This window comes from Streptopelia decaocto (genome assembly GCF_964273445.1).
Source record: "Streptopelia decaocto genome assembly, chromosome: 2".
NCBI lineage: Eukaryota > Metazoa > Chordata > Aves > Columbiformes > Columbidae > Streptopelia > Streptopelia decaocto.
Genome location: NC_138655.1, coordinates 10,402,701 through 10,428,602, shown reverse-complemented (window position 1 = coordinate 10,428,602; position 25,902 = coordinate 10,402,701). Strand labels below are relative to the sequence as shown.

The window sequence follows — 25,902 nt, the reverse complement described above, 5'->3', positions numbered from 1 at the left end:
CTCCGCCCCCTTACCCCCCCAAAAAACCCCAAAACAACAAAACAAAAAAAAAAAAAACAAACAAAAAAAAAACAACAAAATAAAAGTACTAACAGTTGAAGGTGTATATACAAGCCATCACTGCTTTTTAAAGGAATCACAAGACATCCATTTCTTGTGAGAGAAATCTTCAAGATAACACATGTTCTTCATCTGTATCCCAGAGATCAATAAATTTGTCAAGGACTGGATTAAAAAAAAAAAAAAGTCTACATAAAAATATTGCAAAAGCACAGAATATCATGGTCACCAAGTTCAGAGTTTAGCAAGATCCACAAGCTCCAAGATACTGCAATTCACGCACCTCTGAAAGTGCCACGGTTTCCTGATGTCTGCCTTGTCACATGCTGTTAAAAATATACCACCTTTGGTAATATTTGCTTTAACCTACTGATCTGAGACATCTTCATGTGACACTTTCTGTCTTTTCTCTGCCTGCTGTTAAGGTTCTCTGGGCTCTTCTCTGTTCTGTGTTTGTCTAAGCTCACCCAGCATGCCTAGTTTTTCTTTTAGCTTGTCTCTTCCTCCTTCTCCTCCCACTATCACTCAGAGACTTGAGGAAAAACACATGAAATTCTCCATTATTCCCATTCTCAGTTTGTCAATTGATCACTGCCTTGCAGATAGCTTACAAAACTCATTTATAGCTACACACCATTCTGGCTGAGAGCCAAATACTAATTCCTTTACCTATCCAAACAGCTAGCAGACAATGCATTTTAACACACTTTCAAGGTAACTGCAAAACAGCCACGGAACATGTCACATACTCAGACTAAGTCACACAGAACAGATGCCACAGAAACCTCATCTGTGAAACTCTGCAAAGCGATGAGTTAGGTTTTGGCCTGTAATTACGAATTCCATAAATGATTAGTTCAGATGTACATGTTTCATAATGCTAATATTTACAGCATAACTTTTTTTTTTTAGTCATTAAGAAATTTAAATTCCAACTTATTACACTAAACTGCCTTGAATTACCTCCACCTGACAACAGGGCAAGGCTACATGGTCACTCAGGTAACAACACATGCTCACCTGCGGCAACTACTGTGTTCATGTTCTTACACACAGGAACTGTAAAATTAAGAAAGAATTTCACTGCAACATCACTAATTTCACAACAATTAGTAGCAACTTTGCTCTTCTTCTCAATTGTCCCGTGAGGTTAAGAACTAGAACTTCCTGGGCAATTTCTGGTAGTACATAACTTTATAAGTAAAGTATTCTAGCCAAAATAAAGTGTTATTCCCATGACAAAGCACCACCGACTTCAACTGAGCTCAAGTAATTCAGAGTGTCCTTGGTCTGATAAGAAAGCAAGCCCTTCTACGATACAGCAGCATCTTCTGATCCCTACATGTGTCAAAGCTATCACAGACTCCTGTAGTTAGGTTAAGTATGGGATTATAAGGTGTGTATTAGATGGATGTCTTGGGAATCTCGGAAAAAAAATCCTCAGTTATATTCTAAACTTTCTGAAGCTGAAATAAAAAGCATACCAAAACAATTAGCTGGAGGCAGTTTACTATAAAAAGGATTTTTCCAAAGATGCACACATAAGGCTATCATAGGATACTCCTCTAGTATAAATTTCTGAAACTCATAGTTAAAAACCAAATACCTTGTGCACCTCTTAGTTCCTCTGTTGAGTAGTACAACAGCTGTTCTAAAAATCCCCAAAGTAAAGATTTTCCCCAACCCTCAAAAAGCAAAACTCAGTTCTGGTTCGGTTGTTGCAATGAATTGAAAGTACCTTCCTGCTTGATGAGAAAACACCAGATATCAAATTGACACTCCAAATTAAAACAGTCTCTTACTAAAAGACTTAGCATTTCAGAAAGATTGCACTGGAAGGGACAGTCACCTGGCATCCTGCCGTTCTGACTATGGAAACTTGCACAGACGCCTTATTCATGAGCAAGGCTGTCAAAACCATATCATTATTTGGTGTACAGAAACAACACTATTTGAAATCAACTCCTCTCCTTAATGTCTTATAGAACACAGATGTCTTGGCAAGGTTGGCAGTAAAAAAATCCCCAAGCTATTCAACCAGCTGCTTTGATTTTGTTATGCCTGAACAGTCACATGTTCATCTGAGACCTCTATTCTGTTTATGCCTTGAGTCAGTATAAAGCTTTTTGTTGTTTATTGGCATAAGCAGCAGTTTTTAAATTATTTTTTGTGATATAGAGAAACAAAGCAACTCCTGTAGAAATAATTCACACAAATTAATAAAAATCAGTCTTGAAAAAAATCAAAAAAGTTTACTAATAATGTATGAATGTCCATAGACCATGCAATATAAACTGGGTTCTTTTTTTTCCCAAACCTTCCATATACAACCAACATAGAGCATCTTAACAAGTAAAATTAAATTGAACCATTAGTAACTACCCTGTGTGTGCTCCTAGCCTCAAGCAAACACAAAGTAGCTCAGCCCACAATTTTACAGGTTATCTTCCATTAACAGCACTGAATAGGCACTGCAACTACCTAATTTACAGGCCTTAACTGCAGCTGCACCACAGATTACAAAGGAGTATTATGAGCAGAAAGCACGCTTTTCAAAACAACTAGCAGGTTCCAAGTAACTCGCTTGTTAGGAGAAGTATTATTTTCAAAAAGCACCAAGAGAGACACTAAAACATATGTACCGTAAAGGTATCTTTTAGGCACTCCAAAGATGAAACATAATTGTCAGTTCAGAACCAAACTGCTGGTAGAAAGGGATGAAAAACTACCTGTCCGTTATTTTGTTTTGCCTGTAGATACTACGGTCTGAGCCATCTTCAGCGTTCTCAAGAATAACACCACATCTGGGTGATCTTAGCATCAGGTGAGTCATCACTGGTGCAGTTACTGAACTAAAAGCAGAAATTTTTCACTTAACACTCGCATCAGTAAAAATAAAGGAGAATTTTTTTTAACAGGCTATGCTACAACTCATGCATTGTAAATCATATCAAATAGGGAACATTTGCAACAAAGTTTATTAATATACAACAAATATTTCTTCTGAATTTTCTGTCTTATTATACATTAAAAATTACCTTATGTATATGAGAGAATTCTAGAATGAGTTATTCTTTTCCAAGATGATTTTTTAACACAACTGTAATAAAAGTGAATTGAATACACCTGATCCAGATAAAATAAAAACAATTATGGTTTAATGCAATGGGATTTTTTGTTTTGTTTTGCTTAAATATTCATTCCAGGGCCCCCTGCTTACTTGATAAGCAGCTATGGGTTACCGTCTGCTGTTATCAAACCTTACAAAAAAGGCTGGAGGTCAGTTACCCCACAAACTGTAGAGCTCATCGTGGCTCAACTTAACTCAAAGCCTGCAATGACACATATTTATCCTGTTCAGCACCCTGTATAAACTTGACTGCTGGTGTGCAGAGCGGCAGTCTGTACCACCAAAACCCGTTAAATCAGAAAGACTTGGCAACGTAACCTACTTAGCAAGTCACAAAAAGGGACAGGAAAATTTTACCACACTCTCAGGCAAATATTTGTTAATCAACCTGTCAAATACAACAGCCTAGCTTGCAAGACACCTTGACCCATATTTGCATCTCCAAGAAGGAAAAAAAAATTGGAGAAAGATTAAAAGTCTAGAGCCCTCCCTCTTTTCTACCCACGACTTCAAGGATAAGATTAGTCATACACGAAACACTCCACATCAGGACTGGTTGTGCTTTCTACCAGGTGCAGCAGGAGGTATGATGAAAGAAAGAATCCGGGACAGGCACCGCTCCAGCTGACTCAGAGTGCGAACTTGAGAGAGAGACACAGAGGAAAAGTTCTAAGTGAAGTCAGGTGCAATTCTATTTTTTTTCCTACATCATTTAGAAACATTTGCAATTCTGTTGTCCATTCTTAAAGTTGTGATGAATGTTTTACATTTGCACTCCATTTTACCCTGTTTCCAGTTGAGTGTGATTTTAAGGTAAAGAAATAGAATCACAGAATCATAGAACCATTTCAGTTGGAAGATAGTAACAATTTTTTCATTCCATCATGTAGCAAATTACCAAAAGGGCATGCTACCAAACACCCAGTTGTCTATTACATCCTTTAGATTATTCCAGGGGTTACCAGAAGCACAAGTTCCCATTTCAGCGCAACGGTCCAAGCAGTGAAGTGGCCTGACAGGGTAAGAGACTCAGAAATTGCACCCACACTAACTGAGGATTTTCTGCAGCTGTCTGGATTTCCAAGAGGTTTTGTGACCCAACGTAAGTCCCAGCTCACATCACATGCAGCAGAAACTCCTGCTGGGGCTGTAGTAGATACTCAGGAATGTGGACATCAGCACCCACCCATTATACCCATTCTGCAAAATCTACAAGGCATGCATAGTAACTTCTAAAAGCACTGCATTTGTTACACATTATTTTTAGACCAACTCTACTGAAAGCCCATTTCTCTCAAAACTGTCAAACTTGTTACACATGAAATAATCCTGGAGAACTGATTTAAATGTCCTTTAAGTACACTTATCAGTCAAACTAGTTCCTGGCAAATACTTCTAGGCACTTTCAACTTTCAGGTTAGAGAGCCTTACAAAAAGCCCTGCCCTATCAAACCATGTGCTGATGTCTGGCATGGTCTTTCACTACTCTGTTCTCTAATCCACAGCCACATTTGACAGCTGCTGTTACCACCATTTTGCTAAGGACATTTTCAAGTTCAACATGACAGTAACTTTACTGCTGAGCACATGTCCTACTTGGTGTACCAGGTTTACGTGGGAAGGTTTTGATGGTGGGCTGCAGGGGTTGTGGGGAGACACCACATAGCCAGAGTCAGCTCCAATCCCACAAAGGACACAAGACACTTGGCAATATTTTTTAGTTATAAGTGACTGTTCAATTTGTCTTTGACCTTGGGAGCATTTTTTAAAAATTATTTTGCAATTTTGTTTAGTATTTATCATTCATTCAACTTTATAATGAAAATTACCACTTTTGTGAACTGGGTATTGTGAACTGTGTATTGTGAACTGTGTATTGTGAACTGTGTATTGTGAACTGTGTATTGTGAACTGTGTATTGTGAACTCTTCAGGTATGTTCCTTAACAATCCACTTTAATGAAACACCATAGCAACCATTAAATATTATTCATTAAGAAACAGAAAAAATTACACATGTGAAAGGCTACTGAGAATCTGTAGAAGATGCAATTTGTCTTAGGCAACATGTAGCATCTCAGTGGTGTCACTGGTTGCAAACAACAACTGTTCTCAGCTGCTGCAGTGCTGCCCTGTGACATGTTAAGGCCAGACTGGGTCATAACATGATTACAGAGAGAGGAATCCAGTTTATTTATTAACCTTCAAACAGCGACCCTCCCATCACTCACACAAAGTCACCTTGGTACGGGTGTCTCATCTGCTTCTGGCCTTAACCCGAAACCTGGTAACTTCCTGCACATCCTACACAGATGTTTCATTAATATTAATGCAATACTCTGACCTTCTGTGCAAGTTCCTGTCTCTATTTCAGTTTCTTTTAATTTGTTTAATAAGCACGCGTGACACCTGGCTGTAGTACCAGCTTACCCATTATTTTATACAGAAGTTTACAATGTGAGGATTATAGAGGCTTACATATATTGAGATTGGGGAACACAGCAAAAAAACCAAGTACCAGGCAAATCTATGCAAGCCAAAAGTAAAGTAACAGTTTCCATTTGCTAGAAGTGATGACTTGCAGGGAATAACTCTTTCTTCCTAAACAGAATTTAGTTTAAATATGACACCAAATGTAAAGTTCTGCTAATTTTATGGAGAGTCGTGGCTTAAAACTGTGAAGTGATTCCATTACACCTAAAAACCCAAACATTTATTTAAAATTATCTGAAAGCCAAACACTGAAATACTTGGAATATAAACAGGAAATAAAATTAACTTATAATTTACTGTCTATCATAAGAAAAGTAAAAAGAGCAAGCACAGAGCATGACATCAAGACTGTAATATTTTAAGTACTGGCTTTAATGACCATAGGGGGATAACCTATCCATTCATATGCAACCTCAATATTGATGTGCTGTTCAGAAAAATTGCATTCCTTTGTACAAAAGAAAAAGAACACTAATATATGCACATAGATATAAAATAATACTCAGTTTTGCCTTACATTACATTCCACAGAATCAGAAAACCAAATTTTCTAAAGCCTAGACGCTTCTCTGGGAAGGAAAAGCTAAATAAGAACCATTAACAGTTACATGAGAAAATAAGAAACAATAAAACTGCAGTTTGCAAAGGAAATGGAAAAGCAACTGGATAAAGTAAATATTACCTGGCATAGACACAAAACTACTCCCTAATGAACATCAAAGGTCCCAAAAAAACCTTATGCTCTCAATTCCTTCAGATCTCAAACAAATTCCTAGTGAAATCTAATGATACATTTTGGTATCTTTGTGGGAAAAAAAAAGGAAGAAACAAGATGAGGAGAACCACATTCTGAAGATAACATGAACATGTATTCCTCCATCATGCATGAAGAACTTCATCTCCCTTTTCATCCCTTTTCCCAGAATTGCATCATTTTGCATCTCCTGCACAATGCCACTTGTGGGGCAGATGCCTTTTTTGTATTTTTTTCCCCCAATTAAAAACTGGCAGCCAAAGTATTCAGCTCAGGAAGCAAACATTCTACTAGAAAAGAAATGCAAAAGTCCAGTCAACAGCAAGGAGAGGCAAACAATCTAATTCTTCAGCAGCAAGAGCTGAGGAACCAGCCCTTTGCTACTGTACAGCCCAGTGCTGCCCACTCCTGTTCTGGGCACACCAGCATGGCCAGAAAAGCAGGCTGGGGAAGAGGGGCAGCAGCAAATGCCGCTCCTGCTGCACACACAACTATCACCTGCTAAAGGAATTGCCCAACACCAGCACAGTGGATCACCCACCCTGTGAAATAAGGATGTGTACTGCAACAAAGCACAAACAAAGCTCTTGGTTAACAAGTTAAGCTTGGAAGACTACACCCTGTATTTCTTCCATGTCTGCCACACAAATGATCAAAAGAAAAAGATGAAAAAACCAACTCAAAAGGCAATATGAAAAACCAATGTGACCTTTTGACTCAAACAGTTTAACTAACAGCAGTCGGCTGCGTATTTTTAAATCCTGAACCGATCATCTCCACTTGAAGTTTGGTAACCTGATCAACCCTATTCAGGAGGGGGGCAGAGAAGGTCCATTTGGACTGTGGACAGGCAGACCTTCCCACCAGCCGTGCCACCTACACAAACCCATCACAGCTGCTCTTACAGCGCAGGCGAGACAGTTTCCATTTCCTGCAGACACCCATGTGGTCAGCGTGCGCTCCAGCAGAGCGGAGAGAAGGCGCTGCCTGACAGCAACACACTGACAGGAGGAAAAAGCGGCCAAAATCTTCACGGTAAAGACACAAAGACATTATGAAAAAATAAAAGCATTTGTTTTATTTTTTATTTAAATCATGCAAGTAGGTAAGAAAAAAAGCAGTAACACTGTGAACCTTAGCCCTCATTTTACTAAATGGATTACGCTGTTAAGTACTACTCATTTTTTTGAAGTAAGCATCTGCCCAATTCTCAGATGACATAAGAAGGCACTTAAGAACATTTTCTCTGTCGCAGGATATTCTAATATTAGCTTCCCCACAGAAGTGCTGTCTATTTTCCACAGGGAAAGAAGGAAGTTTCTTGATATTTTGAATATGAGCTCAATGGACAGGGACAATGTATGGAAAGCATCTTCACTGATCCCATTTGCTAGTGGATGTCGGAACCTCTTCAAATAAATAATAAAAAGAAACATAGATGCTGATGTCTTCAGCATACTTAAATGCTGAAATTCTTCCATAAGCATTGCAGTCTTGCACATGCTTTCAGCAGAGGCTAGCTGGTTAAAAGGTCTTTTTTCTTGAAAATGTACTAGCATGTGCATTATTAACCAAATTGTAACAGCTTATTTGTATCAACAAATGATATCTTTACTGCTTTTGGTATACAAACATGAAGTAACCCTATTCTATCATTTAGGGCAGAGCTTTGGAGATTTGTTCTCACTCTGGCTCTTTTTTTGTTCTCTGTGCTGTGGCTTGTGCAGTGTGACTCCACTCCAGTAGTACGTGTCTGAGAGCTTCCTGATCCTTTCTGTGCCACAGTCTCAACTTTGAGGAGCCAGTTAAGCAATCTCACGCACGCAGCCTGTAGTCTGTGTTAATGCAGAAACAACACTGTTCTAAATAGAGGAACTGGGAATGTTTATCAAGGTGTAAGGAAATGACAGGTATTATTTGAAACATGAAAGGAAAAGTAAGGATGTTCCAGTAAGGCATAGGAGGCAGTGTCATAGTCTCTAAGCACAGAATTTCTGGAGATTTCCAACAAATGGTATTGCCAGAAAAACTATGAAGAACTCTCCTGAAGCTTCTGAATGCCCACACACTCTCGGTGGAATGCTGCTATAGGAATGTTAAATGCACACTCCAGAATCAGTTCAGAATAAACTCAAGTAGAACAAACTCTGACTTTTGTGACAGTTGCCTCAGTTATTTTTATTGAGCTGAAGAGAATAAAGGGTGTGTATTAGTTTTGGAAATCAGGTTTTGAACTACACTAACTTCTGATGGGCTGTGTAACAGCTGCTGGATCATCTCTAAATTGTAACTTTTGTATTCACAGGGCAGGTACACGCCTATTGTTAATGACAGAAACAGACTATCTAGTCTTTCAGTTACTCTTGACTTCTGATGTAATTGTCCAACAAAAAAAAAAAAAAAAAAAAAAATGGAAGCAGTCATGCTTTCTGTTAAATGCTTAACACAGCATATGACTGTATCAGCCCTGTCAGAAGAAAGAAACGTGAAGAACTCTCATCAGTAATATGTTGAAAAGATTTGGGCCACTCACTGATGTGTCTGCTAGCCAGACGTGAATGTGGAGCAGTAAAAGGTGCCGACAGGAAAGACAGGAACAGACTTTTTAACAGGTCCTGTTGCAATAGGACAAAGGGGTAATGGTCTTAAGCTAAAGGGAGGGGAGATTCATGAGGAAGAAATTTTTCACAATGAGGGTGGTAAAACCCTGGCCCAGGTTGTCCAGAGAGGTGGTAGATGCCCCATCCCTGGAGACATTCAAGGCCAGACTGGATGGGGCTCTGAGCAACCTGATCTGGGTGAAGATGTCCCTGCTCATGGCAGGGGGTTGGACTAGATGAGCTTTGAAGGTCCCTTCCAACCCAAACTGTTCTATGATTCAGAAACATACAAATTTTTTGAAAGGACATTAAAATTAAGTTTAACATGAGATGGCCTCCTGCTGAAACACTATAGAGACTTAAGATTCTTCAGAAATGACTGACAGAGAGAGGTCTACAATCTGTAAGGAACAGAAGAAATAAACAGGGAATGATTAGTTATTTTCTCATACCACTAAAACTAGGGACATCAAATTAAGTCATCAAGATGCAAGCTTCATTTAAAAGTCTGCTTTTTCCCCTAAGCACCACCTAGGTTAGCTGCAAAATTTACATTTCCATGGAAGCTAACAAATTCTTTCTGAACTCATGTAATTAATGAGAGCGATATCCAAGACATCCGTATGTTTAATAGTTCATCACTTTCAGCTCAGATAATTTCTGAGCTGCAAATTGTTGGAATAGTATCATGTCAAGTTTCCCTGTTCTTAATGTTATCCCCAAGGCAGCTGCTATTGACCACTGACTGTTAAAGGCAGGTTACAGGGTTAAGCTATATTGCGGTTTGACCCAATGTAGTAGCAGCTTCTGGTGGAAAAAAACTGACAACCTAGAAAACATTTCAGAATGTCTTGTGCAAATAAACTTTATACTGTTTCAACCATAGCACACAATTCAACTACATTTCTCAACCCACACAGTGTGTTTCAATTCCTGCCAATTCACCTTTCTTGTTTCTTAATACAGATGGCCATATTCACAAAAGACAGGGAGTTTGAGAAGCTTTAAGTTAAAGCAGCTGCAAAAATAGATAACAGAATAGAAGTTGTAACTGCTGCAATTTAGAGGGATATAAATTGTCTCTCAGAACAAACTACAAAGCAAAACAGAATCTACTAAGTTATTCATAACTACTATTTCTGCAAAATAAAAGCACTTTTTGTAGAAAGGGTTATGAGGCAAGTCTCCTGGAGATCTTGCTACAAGCAATAATGCATTTAAAAGCCTTCCATGCAGATTTGATATTAGTCAACATCAGAGCTCTCAAGAAGGGACAAGATGTGAGGTGCAACTAAAGGATGGAAGGTTGGGTGGAAAGCATGAACACCAACGTAAAACTGAGTCAGCAAAAGAAAGGAATTTTCTCCTTGTAAGAATTCAACTTTTACACTTGGTAGCAAATGTACTTTAATCTTACATAAATCTTGCAAGTAAATCTTGTATCTGTAAGTAAATTGTTTACTATGGGCTATAAATTAGCACCATCCAGATGTTCTGCTCAAGGTCAGAGCAGAAATTCATACAACTTCATTATAAAGCACTGCTCAAGTTTAACACCGCTGAAGTTTTGAAGCATCACTTCCTCTTTCCTCAGTTGAAATTAATAAGTTTTCTGCCTCCAACATTCCGGAGCAATGAGCTGGAGCATCATGCTATTAAGTATTCCCGGTCCCCAGCAGTTCCTGGAACATGACCAGAATCTTTCATCATTTACCTTTTCCTTTATACTTCATCATACAGCTCATGCAAATTTTTGGAAAGCAGTGTTCAAGACTGCATAACCCATTACACCAATATATCATATACGCATCAGTTTGTCTGCCTCTGACCTGTCATTCATCTGTCTGCATGTTTGTTTTTCTAGACAAACTATCTTTTCAACAAACATATACTTCTATTCCATTTTGTCTACTCTATTATTAAAAGAAAAAGAAATAAAAAATGCTTCAAAGGCCGTAAACTCAATCAGGCAGAACATTAGATCCAAACCAGGCTTTAGAGGCCATCTACAACATATAGGCATTTGACCACATTTACTTTTAGCAAAAAAGTATTCAGTAGGGCTTCTTCAAACTCAACTGAAAGCTTCATAAGAAGGATCAAAATGGATCTGAACATTAATCCTCAAAATCAAAATCCAACACAAACAAAACCATCGATTACTGGAAGCCTGTTCAAGTCTAGAGTGCAGTCCAAAGACACAAGCACCTCTATCACCTTAAACTGCTGGACTATTTCATGAGAGAAGTGACATGCTTGTGGCAATGCTTATTTTTTACATATCAGCTTGATTCAAATGAAATGCCTACATTGCTGAACAAACAGCATCATTTCTCTATATGCTACATTTGCCTTGTTAATGGGCCTGGAAACATAGCATAGAAACAGAAAAGCAGCAGCTCTATTCACACCATAGTTTTCTACAAAGGTGTGTGTACATTTTCTGTACTGAGGTGTCTATATGTACCCTCACACAAAGGGTAAAACAGTCAGGTTAATACAGAAGCCTGATTGAAGGTTCCATTCAGATCTTAATCATAACACCCCCCCCCCTATACTGTGTCACTACAAGACCATGTGTCTCTATGGCCTTTTATTAAAACTTACCCTGGCCCATCTTGTATAAAGGCTGGATGGTGCTCAATCAATGAACTGCTTTTTAAAGCATTTTCAGCCTGCTATGATCATACGCTCCTACGTGTGTATTCCTTTTTCTTCCTGTTAAAATATTACGCCAAAAGAACCTCACTCTGAAAACAGTAATATTAAATTTCCTCTTGCAGTTTTATGAGACTCTACCATAATCTCAGAGCTTTACAATATGAATGAATTTGCCTGGATTCCTGTCAAAAACAGTAAAACGCCAGAGTAGGGTTAAAATCTTCCACTCGTGTTAAGTGCCCAGTGTACCAGAATTTCATAATTTTTTATATGTTTAATGAATACACAATTGCCTTCAGGTGGAGACCTCCATATTCTCTTCCTTCAACTAGATTATTCAACTTCAAGGCAAACTCTCAGAAGTTACGAAATCCCAATTACTGGTCACCTGGAAAACATGCTGTATACATGACTTTTCTAATATTTCAGGCAAATTCATTAACTGAACAGGGACAAAACCCACTTCTCGAGCATTAAACTGACCAAGGGATCTTAATTTATTTTCCTGCAATTGCTCACTACACATAGAGGTCTTGGGGCCAGACGAGAAATAACACTAGAAAGTCCTACAGCTTGTATAAGCAATAGTTAAAAATTCACACTGTCACAACCTAGTGTTTTACACATTTAGTTCATCTAGAGCTGTTTCAGGAGTGATCTAATCTTTATTCAAAAATTCTCAATCATGGTTAAGCTGTAACTTCCTTTGTAAATTCTTCCAACGGAAGCAGCAGAAACTCACCAGGTGAAGTTATGTTGAGCAAGTTGGCAGAACAGGGCAGGTCCATGACAACTGTAAGTCCTCAAGCACCACACTTCACTCCCTGATGCTCAGGAATCATGAACAGATAGCATGTTTCTTGCAACTAATATGTCCTCTACAGGTGCACCTACTTCTAAAGTCTTGGGCACAACTCCAGCTCTATTTCACAAAGTTCAGGTTTTCATCCTCTACCACAGATTACAGGATTGTTTCAGAATTAAAGAGTAGCAACTCTTTATGTAGCAACTTGACAAAAGATATTCCAAAATGCTCTATTGAGTAAGTGATAAATCATAGGCTTCTGGTTTAACTTTTGGCAAACGGACAAAGGTCCAGCTAGCACGTTTACAATGGGCAAAATCATTCTATTAGAGAAGAGGTGTCCATCCAAATATCTTTGTACACATTGTACGTGTGCTTTCACCACACTACAACTACTGGCAGAATATCATTGCTCCATCCAGTAGCTCACCCTTAGAGTTTAACTCATGAACCAATGATATCATACTAACCTCCAAGTCAGTCACTGTTTCCTGGGTTTATGGCATGAACTATGCCCTGTACCTTGCCAGATTGCCTGTGCTTTTCTCATGGCACACACACACAGAGTGTTTCAAAGAAATAGTTGTATTGCTACAATCACCCCCATGCAATGCTCACTGCAAAACAAACAAGACTGTTTTAAAAAATACTTCTACACATAATTTTTTCTATTCTACATTAATTTTATTGTATCATTATCTTAGGATAGCAGTACACACACCTGCACCCAATGAAGTAGCATTATTACTTGTAGGAACAAGTTACATGGCATGAAGCAATAGAGATATTGACAGAAAAAAATAAGGTAGGAGAGCTCATTATTGTAACCATCAAAAGACAGCAACAGACAGCAAAAAAGTAAATCCAATAAAATTGAAAAGGAATATACAGGCAGATAATTGGCTTGTTTGCAGCCAGGTTTGGCCTTTCACACAAACATTAAAGCTGTAGAAAAATGTCCAAGAGCTGTGTAAGGTTCAGAGAGACATTAGTTGCTTCCGTATTTAGAATATGTGCAATATTCACTGATTCAACTTAAAGGAAGTTGCTTTATTGCAACTTGTTGCCCAATTAAATTACAGAAACAGGAAGCTATACGGAACTAGAAACGAGTTCAGCAAATAGATGAGGCTTTGCTGAAGCAACACTATTATGGATATTTTAACCGGAAAGCACCATACCCAGGGACAAAAATATTTTTGAAGAACCTATCCCAGACATGGCGAAACAAAGCAAGCGAGGAAGCATTCAAGGCACTTCAAATGAAATGGGAAGACAAGGAAAGACAGGCAGTGAATTTCAGGGTTTAAGTCAGTAACATCTATAACAAAGAGCTTCATTAACCTGCAAAGTATCAGTAAAGAAAACAAATGTTGCATTTCCTCTCATATTTTCTCTGCCAGTTTAAACCAGGTCTCCTTCCCAGCACTTCCTGTGAAAGCAACACTAACTTAGCACCAGAACTGCCACCAGAGGACTATAAACATTTTTAAAAGAAAGGTTTTAGAAAGAACTAGCATCTCTTTCACTATAACTGTACTAGTGAGCACGTATTTTGGGCATTCAGGCTTCGGCAGGCAACCCCACCCCAAAAGATGTTACTTCTCTTGTACACCTAAATCACATCAGCTATACAACACAATCCTTTTTTTCAAAATCTGTGTACAGACAGACAGCCCTGGAAAACTAATTTAAGTAGGTCTTCACATCAAAGAGCCTCTGCAAGCTTCTTTTATCCCTCCCAGAAGAGGCTAGAATGTGGGAGGAAAAAAAAAGACAAAACATCCCCAAAGAATGACACCAGTGCAGGTGTTGCAGACATGACAATATGCTAAAAATTATAATACATATGCTCCTGCCTTGCAAAAATCAAAATTATTTTTCCCAAGTAATTTTTCCCAAATCAAATAATAAAAAGCTTAATTTTGGCAAGGCATCATATGAAGAACAATTTGCAAAAGAAATCAAAGCATCACTTATAAGGTTAGGGAAATGTAGTGTGCAAGACCAGTTTTGCAGTAAAAACAAACAACTTTGTAAAAACATTCCAGGCAACTTTCATTCAACTTTCTCTTTAGAGTTAGACTGATTACTGAATTCCATCTTAATGACTAACACAGACAGTACAAACACTCTTCTAGGATAAGAGGTTGGATTAGACAACAAACATAGTTAGGATATCCCACTTGCTCAGTGACAGCATCATCACTCTTAGTTTTTAAAATTTCCCCATAATTCTAACAGTAAGGGAAGAAAAATACAAACCAAAACCACAACCAACAAGAACATCTGTGTATCTTACTATACATTTAAACTAAGTCCTTAAAACTTCTTTGTTAAAAGTCACCCATTCCTGCTGATTTCAAAAACACCATCGCCATTGTACATCACGTTATTCAGAATACGAGAACAGACCATCATGGTCCTTTATGTTTACAACGTGGCACAGAGTTTGCACATTCTGTTGTACTTTACAGACCACTTTTCTGCAGTTCCCAGACAACATCTTTAGCACAGAAAGGATTGCTCAATATGTCAGGGGACTTTAATTTCCCAGACCCATCCCAGCATCATTTAACTTCATTAAAATTCAACAGTTTCATAAACGGACAATTAACAAATAGTTTTTGAAGGTCGTAAGCAGGCACTCTGTCATCACTGAACAAAGTGTTCGAATTTGTTTTAACAACACTGTTACATCTTTTCTAACGCTTGTCTTCACTTCCTTGACATACACTGGACAAAACAACAGCTCAACTACTTTCATCGTATGTTGCACTTGCAAGACAACATTGGCAAGTAGAAGTATTTATTAAAATGGTATTATTTGGGTTTGGTTTTCCCTGAAAACTTGTGGATACCCATCACTGGAAGTGTTCAAAGTCAGGTTGGATGGGGCTTTGAGAGACCTCATCTAGTGAAAAACATCTCTACCCACAGCAGGGAGGTTGGACTAGATGATCTGTAAAGGACCCTTCCAACCCAAACCATTCTATGATTACTTCCAAGCAGTGCTACACGCCACCTTCGTGACCCAGAACTACCAAGAACAGTTCTACAAAAATGCCATGTAATCTGAATTTGAGCACAGCAAAAGTAATACTTTTCCAGAAGACATGTAAAAACCTAAACATTGCTTGGGCAAAAATAGTCTTCAGTAACTACAACCTGAACTACCTCAGAAATCCAAGCTTTCCTACCGAGCAGTAACACAGTCTCATTCCAAGATGACCTGAATAAAACAAAACCTAATTCCATCAACAGCAGCAAAAGCATACAAACTGAGATTTAAATACTGAAACACTTTCTCAGTGATATGCTCAATACGAAAATTTTTGAATTCTATAACATATGTAAATAATAAAAACAAAATGTGGAAATTTGACACACATGTATCAGGAGCAGATCATAACAAAAATATTGTGAGTTTCATGTAATCATTAGAGGGTTTCTGTCTTGTTTTAAAGAAATGAAGTCTTAAGAATCTAACCAAAATAGGATATCTAAATCCTAGTGGTTTCATAAAAAGCCACAACTTTCCTGGCAAACAAGACCTCCTACATTTTACTCCCTCTCAGCCCCTATCCCCAAGTCATTTTTTTGAAGTGCTACAGAAAAGACTAAGTTTCGTATCAAGAACACTTCAAGTATGTTTCTCTCTTCAATCCCAAATTCTTGCTTTGTGAATCCAAAAATTATGAGACAATTTACCTGAAAAGTAAACCATAATACAAGAGGAAGGAAATTAGAGTTCTAAACTCAAGGTGGGAGCTCCGGAATTCAAAATTCAGATCATCCTCGTCACAGAAGTAAAGTCAATCCAGCAGAGACATATTTAAACTGTAACACAGTCATCACTTTGCAGAATACATTAGCTGACTTTCTATTGGTGCAGGCTGATCATTTAAAAAGAATTATATCTTTGTCAAACACTCAGAAACTATTCAAACTTCTCTTAAAAATCACAGAAAACCCCAAATTCGACGAACATTTTGAAATACAGATTTGTAAAAATGTGAGCAATATCCTATTTCCTCTATTAAAGAAGTCTTTCTTTGAAGGAAAAAAAAGAATCAACTCTGCTTACATCAGTTTTATTAGGTTTAAATGTGCTGTTTTTCCAAGAATACGCTCAGTGAAAACTTCTAGCTGAAAACACAAAAAACACATTCATGAAACTACATACCCACTTGACTCTGCATCCATATCTTCTAAAAGATTAAATTATGCAGTCCAAACAATTTTAAGGAGGACTACTTTGGCCGTCTTGTGGAGTTTTGAACACCTCTGTGGACAGACGTCCCACAGTGTCTCCAGCCACCTGGTTCAGACTCATGATTCAAAACAATCAAACAAAAACCCTGAAATAAAAATAAAAAAATACCCCCCCCCCTCAAAAAAGAACAACCTCAAATCTAATCAGAATTTCTGACTTCTCAGTTTCCTCCACATACTTGCAAAAAGCAGCATGACCTTCCTTTAGCTGCTCTTCTAAGGTTGAAGAAATACAGTTTCTTCTCCTTAAGTGATGTGGTCTAGGCCCCTAATCATCCTTGGTCATCCTCACCTGCACTTGTGTCAGTATGTCATTTTTCACATTTATTGGTGAACCCCAAACATAATACTTCAGATGAGGCCTCAAAATTACTGACTAGAGGAGAACCACCACTATTTCTGGCTGCTGGCTGCACTCTTGTTAACACTGCACAGTGTGAGCAGGCTTTTGTCACCCACATTCAACTTGTCCTCCAACTGACACCAAGGTCCTTTCCTGGAAACCTGTCTTCTAGCCAGCCTGTACTGCTGCACGGGGCTACTCCATCCCTGGTGCAGGATTTCACACTTCACTGAACCCCACAAGGCTCCTCCTGTCAAACCATTTCTCCAGGTCCCACTGAATGGTGACTGCCCGCTAGCATATCGAACAACTTAGTACCACACCTGCTGAAATCAAACTTCAGCCCATCATCCAGACTATTAAAGGACACCAAATAGTACTGCCCCAAAAATCAATCTTGAAGGGATACCACTTGCAATCTGTTACCAGTTGGACTTCGCTTCACTGGTCACCCTCTAGTCTTGGCAACCCAGGTGATGTCCCACCCACCCTACAGGTCACTTCTCTGGTCCATCTCTCACCAGCCTGGATAGATGGCTACCAGAGCAGATCATGTCAAATGTCTTGCAGTCCTACAGACTTTTATTTTGCAGAAAGTTATCGCCAGCATCATACCAGATTTTCAGTGTTTAGGCCAGGAAGAACCCACAGAAGACTCTATTGGTATCATAAGTATCTGTTTCTGTACCAGAAAGGCTTATGTACTTCTCCTGATAACAAATGTAACAAGAAAGGTCAAGCTAGAGGTAGCTATGAAAAATCAAGAAAAAGCATACACCCTCTGCCTTAACCATGGTAACAACACAACTTCAGGCTTGTCCTTTCACCAGTGGGTGAGACACGAAGCCTGCCTGCGTGCCCATGGGCACATCTACGTGGATAAAAGGGAAATGGAATCCCAATAGCGTTTTGTTGCTTTTCATAGGAGCATTACAGTTTCCCATAATCACCACTATCAAAACCACTGTCCTCAAAAGTCCTACTTGTCACAACGCTCATGCAAAACTTCCAGCATTAGCCTACTGGTTTTTAAAACCCAATATATGTAATGCAGATCAAGACTGTCTCTTTAGAAATATAAAATAACTGCCTCCTGCACTTTTCAGCAGTGACTGTACTTCTTGCTGTTACTCCTTCAGGAAAGGAAACTTATGCTATTGCCTCAGGAGTTTTCCTTCACACTCACCAATAAACTTTAGGCCTCTTGGCCATTATCAATCAAACCTGACGGAACCATCTCTACAAAAAGTACCACAGTACATGTTACTAAGTGAATTCTGAAAAGTTCCTGATGAAATATAAAAATATACTATTGGTCTAGGGCACTTGTTTCAGAACATGTTTATATTGCCTACCTTTTGCACCTGAAACAATACTAATAACTAACACTCGGCTTGATTCTGCCTAATGATTTTATTGCCATTCAAAGTTAGATGTCATGTTCTTTCTTACAGTTCTCTGTAGATTTGTTGCACATCTGTTTTAAAAAACATATTAACAAACACCTTTATTCACATGGTTATAATAGACAATAGTTACAAAAAAATTAGTTATACTCATTAGGATGAGAAAAATACTGGAAATTAAATCAACCAACCTAATTCTGTTCCGAATCACTCATCTGCAGTCTTTCAGTGATGCCATGCTGGATTACAAACACAGTTTTGTGGGTTGCTCCCCATCACCTTTCTTTTCTCTTCAAACGACTTCTTCTGGTTTATCACTTTTTAACTACAGAAGATATTTGCACAGGACTTCAATCTAAACACTAAAACCAACTTTAAGTCAAGTCATTTGATATGTCTCTCTCTTCTCTATCAGGGCCTAAGCTCCCATGACCACAGAGCAGACACTCTGTCAGGATTTATCTGAAGGGCGCACTGCGCAGAATGCACCACTGAGCACTTTCACAGCTTCCCGTCTGATGAGTAAACACGAAGAAGCCCGGTGGGCCTTCAAAACAAGAAGCAGGACTTCACTAAAACACATAGGAGCTACCAAAAAGCAGTAAGTACTTTCAAAAATGTGCATAAACTGAATACAGATTCTCAAAAGGCAAAACTAATTAATCTGCCACAACTGAAACTTTGAGCTACCAGTGAGTTTCTGTTTTGTTTTTCCTCACATCAGTCACATTTAGGTAAAAGGAGACTGCCTCCTTATTACAACCAAATGTTTCAGCTACTATCAAATGAAGGGTAAAACTGATTACACACTAAATGAAAAAATACTGTATCATGTAAATGTAAAAGCATCCTCAAGTGCATTTTTGTGAAACACGCTACTGTAAATACAGGATATTGCTGTCAAGTGTCCATCACATTTCAATAAAGTGATCAGGACTCACACATGACCTGTCACTGTGTCTCTGTGTTTTAGAACACTCATATACCTATTTATGTGTCTTTGGTGCAATTTGCCATTCAATGTAAAAACAGTAATAGCTATCCTGAGTTTTATTTACTAGACAAAGAAACTTTTCTTCTCTGGTTCTTTTGGAATGGTTTGCTACCACAAGCATATTTCTTCAAAAACTGAAGACTGCTTGTGGTCTGTTACGTAAGAATCGGCTCCTGACTACAAAGCTCTCTGTGATGCAAGACTGTTTGTGATTGCCATAAGTAACAGGTTACAAGGTTAATAAATGTTGGGTTTAAGTCTAGTGGTGCTGGAGCCTCCTGGATTCCCCCCAGAAAAATAAAAATATATTTTAATGTAAAAAATAAAGAAGGATAAAGAATAGGATATTATGATTTACCTGTTTTAATTATATAGAGGCGTTGCTTCAATGGAAATGAAGTGATAGAAACAACAGAAGGTATTTCTCTTCAGACACACACATAAAACAGATCTTACCAGTTTTCACAGTTCAGGGTAATGAACAAAGTCTGTGCGCATTGCCAACTAAAACAAAAAGTTGATTTAGAATGGAAGTGCTCATGTTCTCTTGCATGGTTTCACCTGTCTCCCTTGATAGAATACTCTGTCGCTGAGAAAGGATCTTGCAGTAGAACAGTGTATGAAATCACTGTAGATGAACTGACTGTATAGCAGTTTCAGTGCTACACAAGTCTCTACAAAATCATAAGGAGGAAAAACCCTGTCCCCTTACCCTTGTTGCAAGAGTGCTTTCACCAGAAGAGCAAGAAAAAAAATCACAAAAACTGAAGCATGAAGGGAAAGTTACATACAGGAAACTGCAAAAATTATTCATAGACAATATACTTTCAACTATTTTTTTTTTCTAAAAAGCAAACCAAAAAACCCCTATACTTTTCCCTCTCTAATCTTAGAGAAGTGTCCATGACATGATGAAGAACACTGAGAAATCTTTCGCCTTCAAGTTATGTAAGATTATACCAGACTTGCAGTGAGAACAAGTTGGTCTTTCACTGATCTGCTACAGGTCCAGTTGAGACCAACAAAGATCTAAGCTCCAGCACAATGAGAAACAAACTGAGCAACAGTCATTGCAAGAATGATGGTTTAGAGGTTTATTTATTTATTTATTTTTCAAAGCAAACCCCAAACATATCTGCAGCCATATTTCATCGCACTTATCAGTTAAACTTTTATTAGAAAAGGATGCGTATGACAAGATCTAATTGTCAGAAAGCACATTTTGAGTTTTCAGCTTCTCACTGAAGAGCAAAAGAAAGAAAGAAATAATGTTAAACCTTAAAGATGCTCAAGTGTCACAAAAGCATAACAGTAAACCAGGCATCAGAAACAACTGCAGCTATTCTTTATTGTATCATCACCTTCTAACTGTCCCTTCTTATCTACCAGCCTGCCTAAAGGGAATTTAAACATTTAATCTTAACCTCTGTATCTCAAGACAACCCTGCAAAACATCTGCTGCTTTAGGACTCAGAACTGCCTGGTCATGATAACCGAGTTATCCCCTGGGTGCAAAGATGTCCTTTCAGCTGGAGCTGGGACACAGCGGAATGGTAATCCAGCCAGTCTTGAGAGGATCCCACATGTGTGCTACTTATTCTCAGAACAGATGTCATCATTCCCTAAAAATTCCAACTAGCTCGCACAATAATATCAACTCAATAATTACAATCAACTCTTTAAAATCTATTTGAGAAACACAAATCGTGGAGCTACTGTGGATATAAAAGCACAACTGGCAAGAACAAAGCAGAAGGTATCTTTTAAGACATCGTATAGTAATCTGTCTATACTATGTTAGGATTTCAACTTTAAGTCATTAACCATCCATCTGCTATGCAATAATCCATCCCTCATATGAACATAATAAAAAAAAACTTCTCCCAGTTTCACACAGAAATATGAAGCTAAAAATGTCTTATTTGCATGAATGTAACATTTTGCTGAAGAAATCAAAACAGAAAGGAGTACAGACTGAAAATTCTCATAAACTAGACCTAGATTGCACTATAATGGTTTTGTTCCCTCACCTCAGAGTTAGGAAAAAAAAAAAACCAACAACTTTAGCAGTAGAATTAATGTTAAAATTTGTGTTTACTGAAGGCCACTAGGTAACATTCATGATTTTTAAAAAAATTATCATTAAAAAAACTCTTGCAGTTCTTTGGCACCTACTGTATAAGATGCCTAAGCCTGGCTACAAAGACAACAGCAACTTGTTTTTCTGATGTGACTGGATGACAAAAAAAAGTAAGTTTTGCCTTTTAAGAGGAAAAAAAAAGCTCATAAATTTTCCAAAGTTTCAGTAGTTTAAACAACGTAGCATGAAACCTTTCCAATCTAACTCCTACATAGCAGCATGCAATAACTATTTTCTCCTTCAGTAATACTACAACAGATTTAATTAAACTTTGGGGCTTTTTTGAGGGTGCGGGGGCTTGGTTTTATTTTTTTTTTTTAAAGTTACCCACAAAACCAGGAATCTTTCCTAGGGTTCTGATTTTTTGAAGTAAGCCCTTGGATTTTGTTGGGCTTTCCACTAAAAACTTGCCAAATGCAAAGTCACCAGAATAAGTTAAAATGCCTGCTCTGATTTTCCATCTGAAACTTGTACCAAAACCGCATCTAACTGGATCCAAAGTCTCCTCTGAAAAGAATTTTAGTTATAATAGGAAAAGAGTCACAATTAGGAGATAATACAGATCAATCCACCCAGCTGAACTAACAGCATTTCTACTGGTGGCAACCAGCTGAAAAAAAACCAAACCAGTAACTGTGTCTATTTTATTATTTCCGAAAACTTCCTAGTTGTGATTAAGAACAGGAAATTTGCAATTCTATAATGCCTTTCTAGAACCAGACAGAGACACAGATCCCCTCCCCAAAACAGTCTCTCTTTTTATGTCACATTCTTTATGAAAAGGTAGTTCTGGTCCAACCACTGATCTGAGCTATGGTAGGAAATAATACCCAACTAAGAGGCTATGAAACACATCTAACTTTTGTTAAATCTGTTTAATTTCCCCACAATTCCTGTTCAGAAAACAGATCTAGTTCATTCTTATCTAAAATAAAGACAATGAGTAGTTTATCCACAAACCAACTGATAGTCACTGGGGTAGGTGCAAGCTGTGTTGTCTTAAATTAGCTTTAAAACAATTACTTAAGACACTTCAGGCTGCAGCGCCATACCAGCACAGAGCTTGACGCTGCCTGCAAAACCCCAGGGAGGGCTCCAACCCTCACTCAAGTCAAAAATCAAACAGCTGCAAGGATGGGCTCATTCCCTTTGTCTTAATAGAGCAGGCTCAAAATTGAAGTTCAGGAGCTGCTTGAGGAGCTCATCCGTTATCTATGATGCATAGACAATATCAGTGGCAATAAAAGCTACAGAACAGCCACTTCAACCATTCAGTTTCAATTCCCTGCTTCATGTGAATCACAGCCTTAGGTAAGGAGAAGTACAGAAACCAACCGAGATTCAAAGCAGCAGCAGCAGAACTGCGTATGGAAGCTACAAGTAAAACAACGACACACACTCTAAGACTCTAATGGAGCACTTCACCTGCCACATTCTGACCATCTGCATTTCTTCTTGCAAATTAATAAAAATAAATTTGGGAGAGTTGCAGATTTTTGGAGTGTGTAACAGTAGAGCATATTTATAGCTTGTTTCCATCAAATAAAGCGCTTTTTTATTTACATATAATAAAACAATAATACAAAACGAGTCCAGAATCAATTTGAACTGCAAACAGTTTAAACAGGACACATAAAATAGTCATACAAACAAAAGAAATTCAAGAAATAGCAACACAAACACTAGAAGTGCTTACTATTCTCTGTTCCTCTGATTTATTGCTGTCAAATAAGACAAGAAAACTCTGAAAATATGCACAGTCCACACAAATGGTGCAGAACACTGTGTATTTATCTTCTATACTTTGGTTTTCTTTGGATGGGCATTACCATACTCGGACTGTACTGATGAATCTTCCAAATAATGGAATCATTATACTGTATTCTTACCCTAGAAGTCACCAGTTATGGCAGAATCTGTATTTTTACTTAATTCTATGGAGATTGTCAACAGTACTAATAAGTATACCAATAGCTGTACCTATTCCACACAATTAAGACCAGGGGGCAGCAATACTGTCAAACACAAACCAAAACAGGTTGATTTCTTACAAATCTATGAGCAACCATGGCTTAGTTGCATGGAAAAAAAAGGCAGTTACAGTTATGGAAAAGTTATGAAGTTAAACTAGGTAACACAATAAAATATGTAATTTTAAATGCACTCTTACAATCACTGTTACCTAGTCAGTTATTGCAAACAATAGCACTGTTATAATTTTGAATATAGACAGTTCAAGAGGCAATATAATTATTTTTAATCCTCTGGAATTATAATTTCCATATCCAAGAATATCAGGAGAACGTCATGATTAACACTCCTTGCATACCAAATACTTAGCTCATGCCAACACACTCAACAAAACTAAAAAGAATCTATTAAATCCATCTCCTGGATACGTGCTGACTCCTGAAGAATTGACAAATACTTCATGAACTAATTGTATAATCCAAAACAACTAACTGCAATCTATGAAACAACAGCAAAAAATAAGACTTCTTTCAGTATCATTAAGCTAGTACCGTCAACCAAGCACAGGGCAAGAGAAGAGATACACACTGTCTTGTTTTAAAGTTATTTGGAAGACATTTCCTCATAACTGCTGACCCAGTCCATAAGAAATCGCACTGAAACCTCAAATAGGAAGCAGTGGGCTGATACGCCATAGAAACCAGCTCTAGAAGTTTACCTGTTTTCACACCCCTATTTCTTCACAGAGAAGCAGGATGAACATTTAAATGACCCTCACAATAAGCATTAAAAAATAAAACAAACTTCAACACTGAGGCTTCAAGGTTGAGATGCTGAAACTGTATAATCACTTCTGCTGCATTATTTTGCTCTCCTTCCACCACCTATTTTGCTTTCATATTATTTTCCTCACTCCACATTCATCCTTACCACGTTTCTTAAAGTCTCCCCTTGGCAGGTTTGCGCAGTCAAGAGTTCTGTGCTGACTTGATCTACGAGCGGCTGGGGAAAACCTTTCCTAACGCTCCCAAACAAAACTCATCCTTCCTCTTCCCTCTAAAAATCCCAACATTCACACTTTAGTTCTAGCGCAGCAACCGCCAACATCAAAAACACCAAAAAGTACAAGGGTAATATTTAAGTTCAGGCATCTGCTTTACGCGCTAATCTTTAAGACGCCAGGGCAGGGAAGCTTTCTGTAACTAGCTCAGCACAAGAGCAAAGTCCCACAATTAAAAGACCAGATTACATGCATACCAGTGCCTCTAGCTCCCGTGGATTTGGGCGGGTGGTACTGCCCCGTCCCTGATGCTCTTTCTCAAAGACACACACACACAAAAAAAAATAAAAAAAGGAAAAAAAAAGGCGGGGAGGGGGGAATGATTTACCTCTTCCAGCAGCGTGACCGTATTTCTGCAGTTCTGCAAGCGGGTGGTGAAGCTGGAGGTGGTCGGGGAATTGTAATCCTCTGTGGTCTCGGCGATGAACTCCGACACGGTGATCTGGTCCGGCATGATCCTGCCGCACCGGGAGAGCCCAGAAGGAGCCGAGCACAGCGATCCCGGGGAGAGGAAGCCCAAGTTTTGGGGAGGGGAAAAAAAAAAAAAAAAAAGACAAGGGGGAAAGAAAAAAAAAAAACACCACAAGAGAGGGAAGATGTTAACAGCCAGCAGAGACGCGCAGCATCAAAGCAGCGGAGCTCCAGAGCCAGGCTGAGGCTTCGCCCCCTCCAGTCAGCCTCTCCGGCCGCCCCCTCCTCCTCCCGGGCAGGGCTGAGGGGGGAGAGGCGCCCACACGGCCGCGGCCGCTCGGCCCCGCCGGTGGGGAGCGCTCCCTCGGCTGAGTGCGGCCGCGGCGGCTGCGGGGACGAGGCCGCCTCTGAGGAGCCCGGCCCCGCCGCTGAGGGGAGGGCGGCGGGAGCGAGGGGAGCGGCGCCGCCAGCCCCCACCCCGCCGGGCTCAGCCCCTTTCCCCACCCGCCGCCGACCCCCCTCACGCCGTTCACCGCCGCCAAGTTGAGCACTAACTTGTGCGGGCTCCGGCTGCGCCCCCCGGCCGGGGGAAGGAGGGGACGGGCCGGGGGCGGCGGCGGCTGGGCCGGGGCTGGCGGGGGTCCCGCCGCCGCTGACAGTCACCCGGTGACTGACACGCGCTGCCCAGCGCCCGCCCGCAGCCGTTACGTGGGGCCAACGAGGAAGTGCTCTGCGCATGCGCCAGCGCCGGCCTCCCCTCCCCCTCCCGCGGTAGAGCCGCCCCCTCCCCTGGCCTCGCG

The 25,902-nt window shown here is 39.2% G+C and overlaps 1 protein-coding gene across 5 annotated transcripts in view; it reads right to left on the bottom strand.

The window, feature by feature from the left end:
- Window positions 1-25,902, bottom strand: part of ASAP1 (ArfGAP with SH3 domain, ankyrin repeat and PH domain 1) — a 132,889-nt gene that overhangs the window by 97,348 nt on the left and 9,639 nt on the right. For 2 of the 5 annotated variants that reach the window (XM_082044541.1, XM_082044543.1), the window contains exons 1-2: window positions 25,658-25,805; window positions 25,020-25,149 (exon numbers count right to left, since the gene is read on the bottom strand). In XM_082044541.1, coding sequence (XP_081900667.1) covers window positions 25,020-25,145 — 126 coding nt within the window. In that variant the 5' untranslated portion in view covers window positions 25,146-25,149; window positions 25,658-25,805. Of the gene's footprint in view, window positions 1-25,019; window positions 25,589-25,657; window positions 25,806-25,902 lie in introns of those variants that run through there. The other 3 variants (XM_082044544.1, XM_082044545.1, XM_082044542.1) reach the window with 2 other exon arrangements.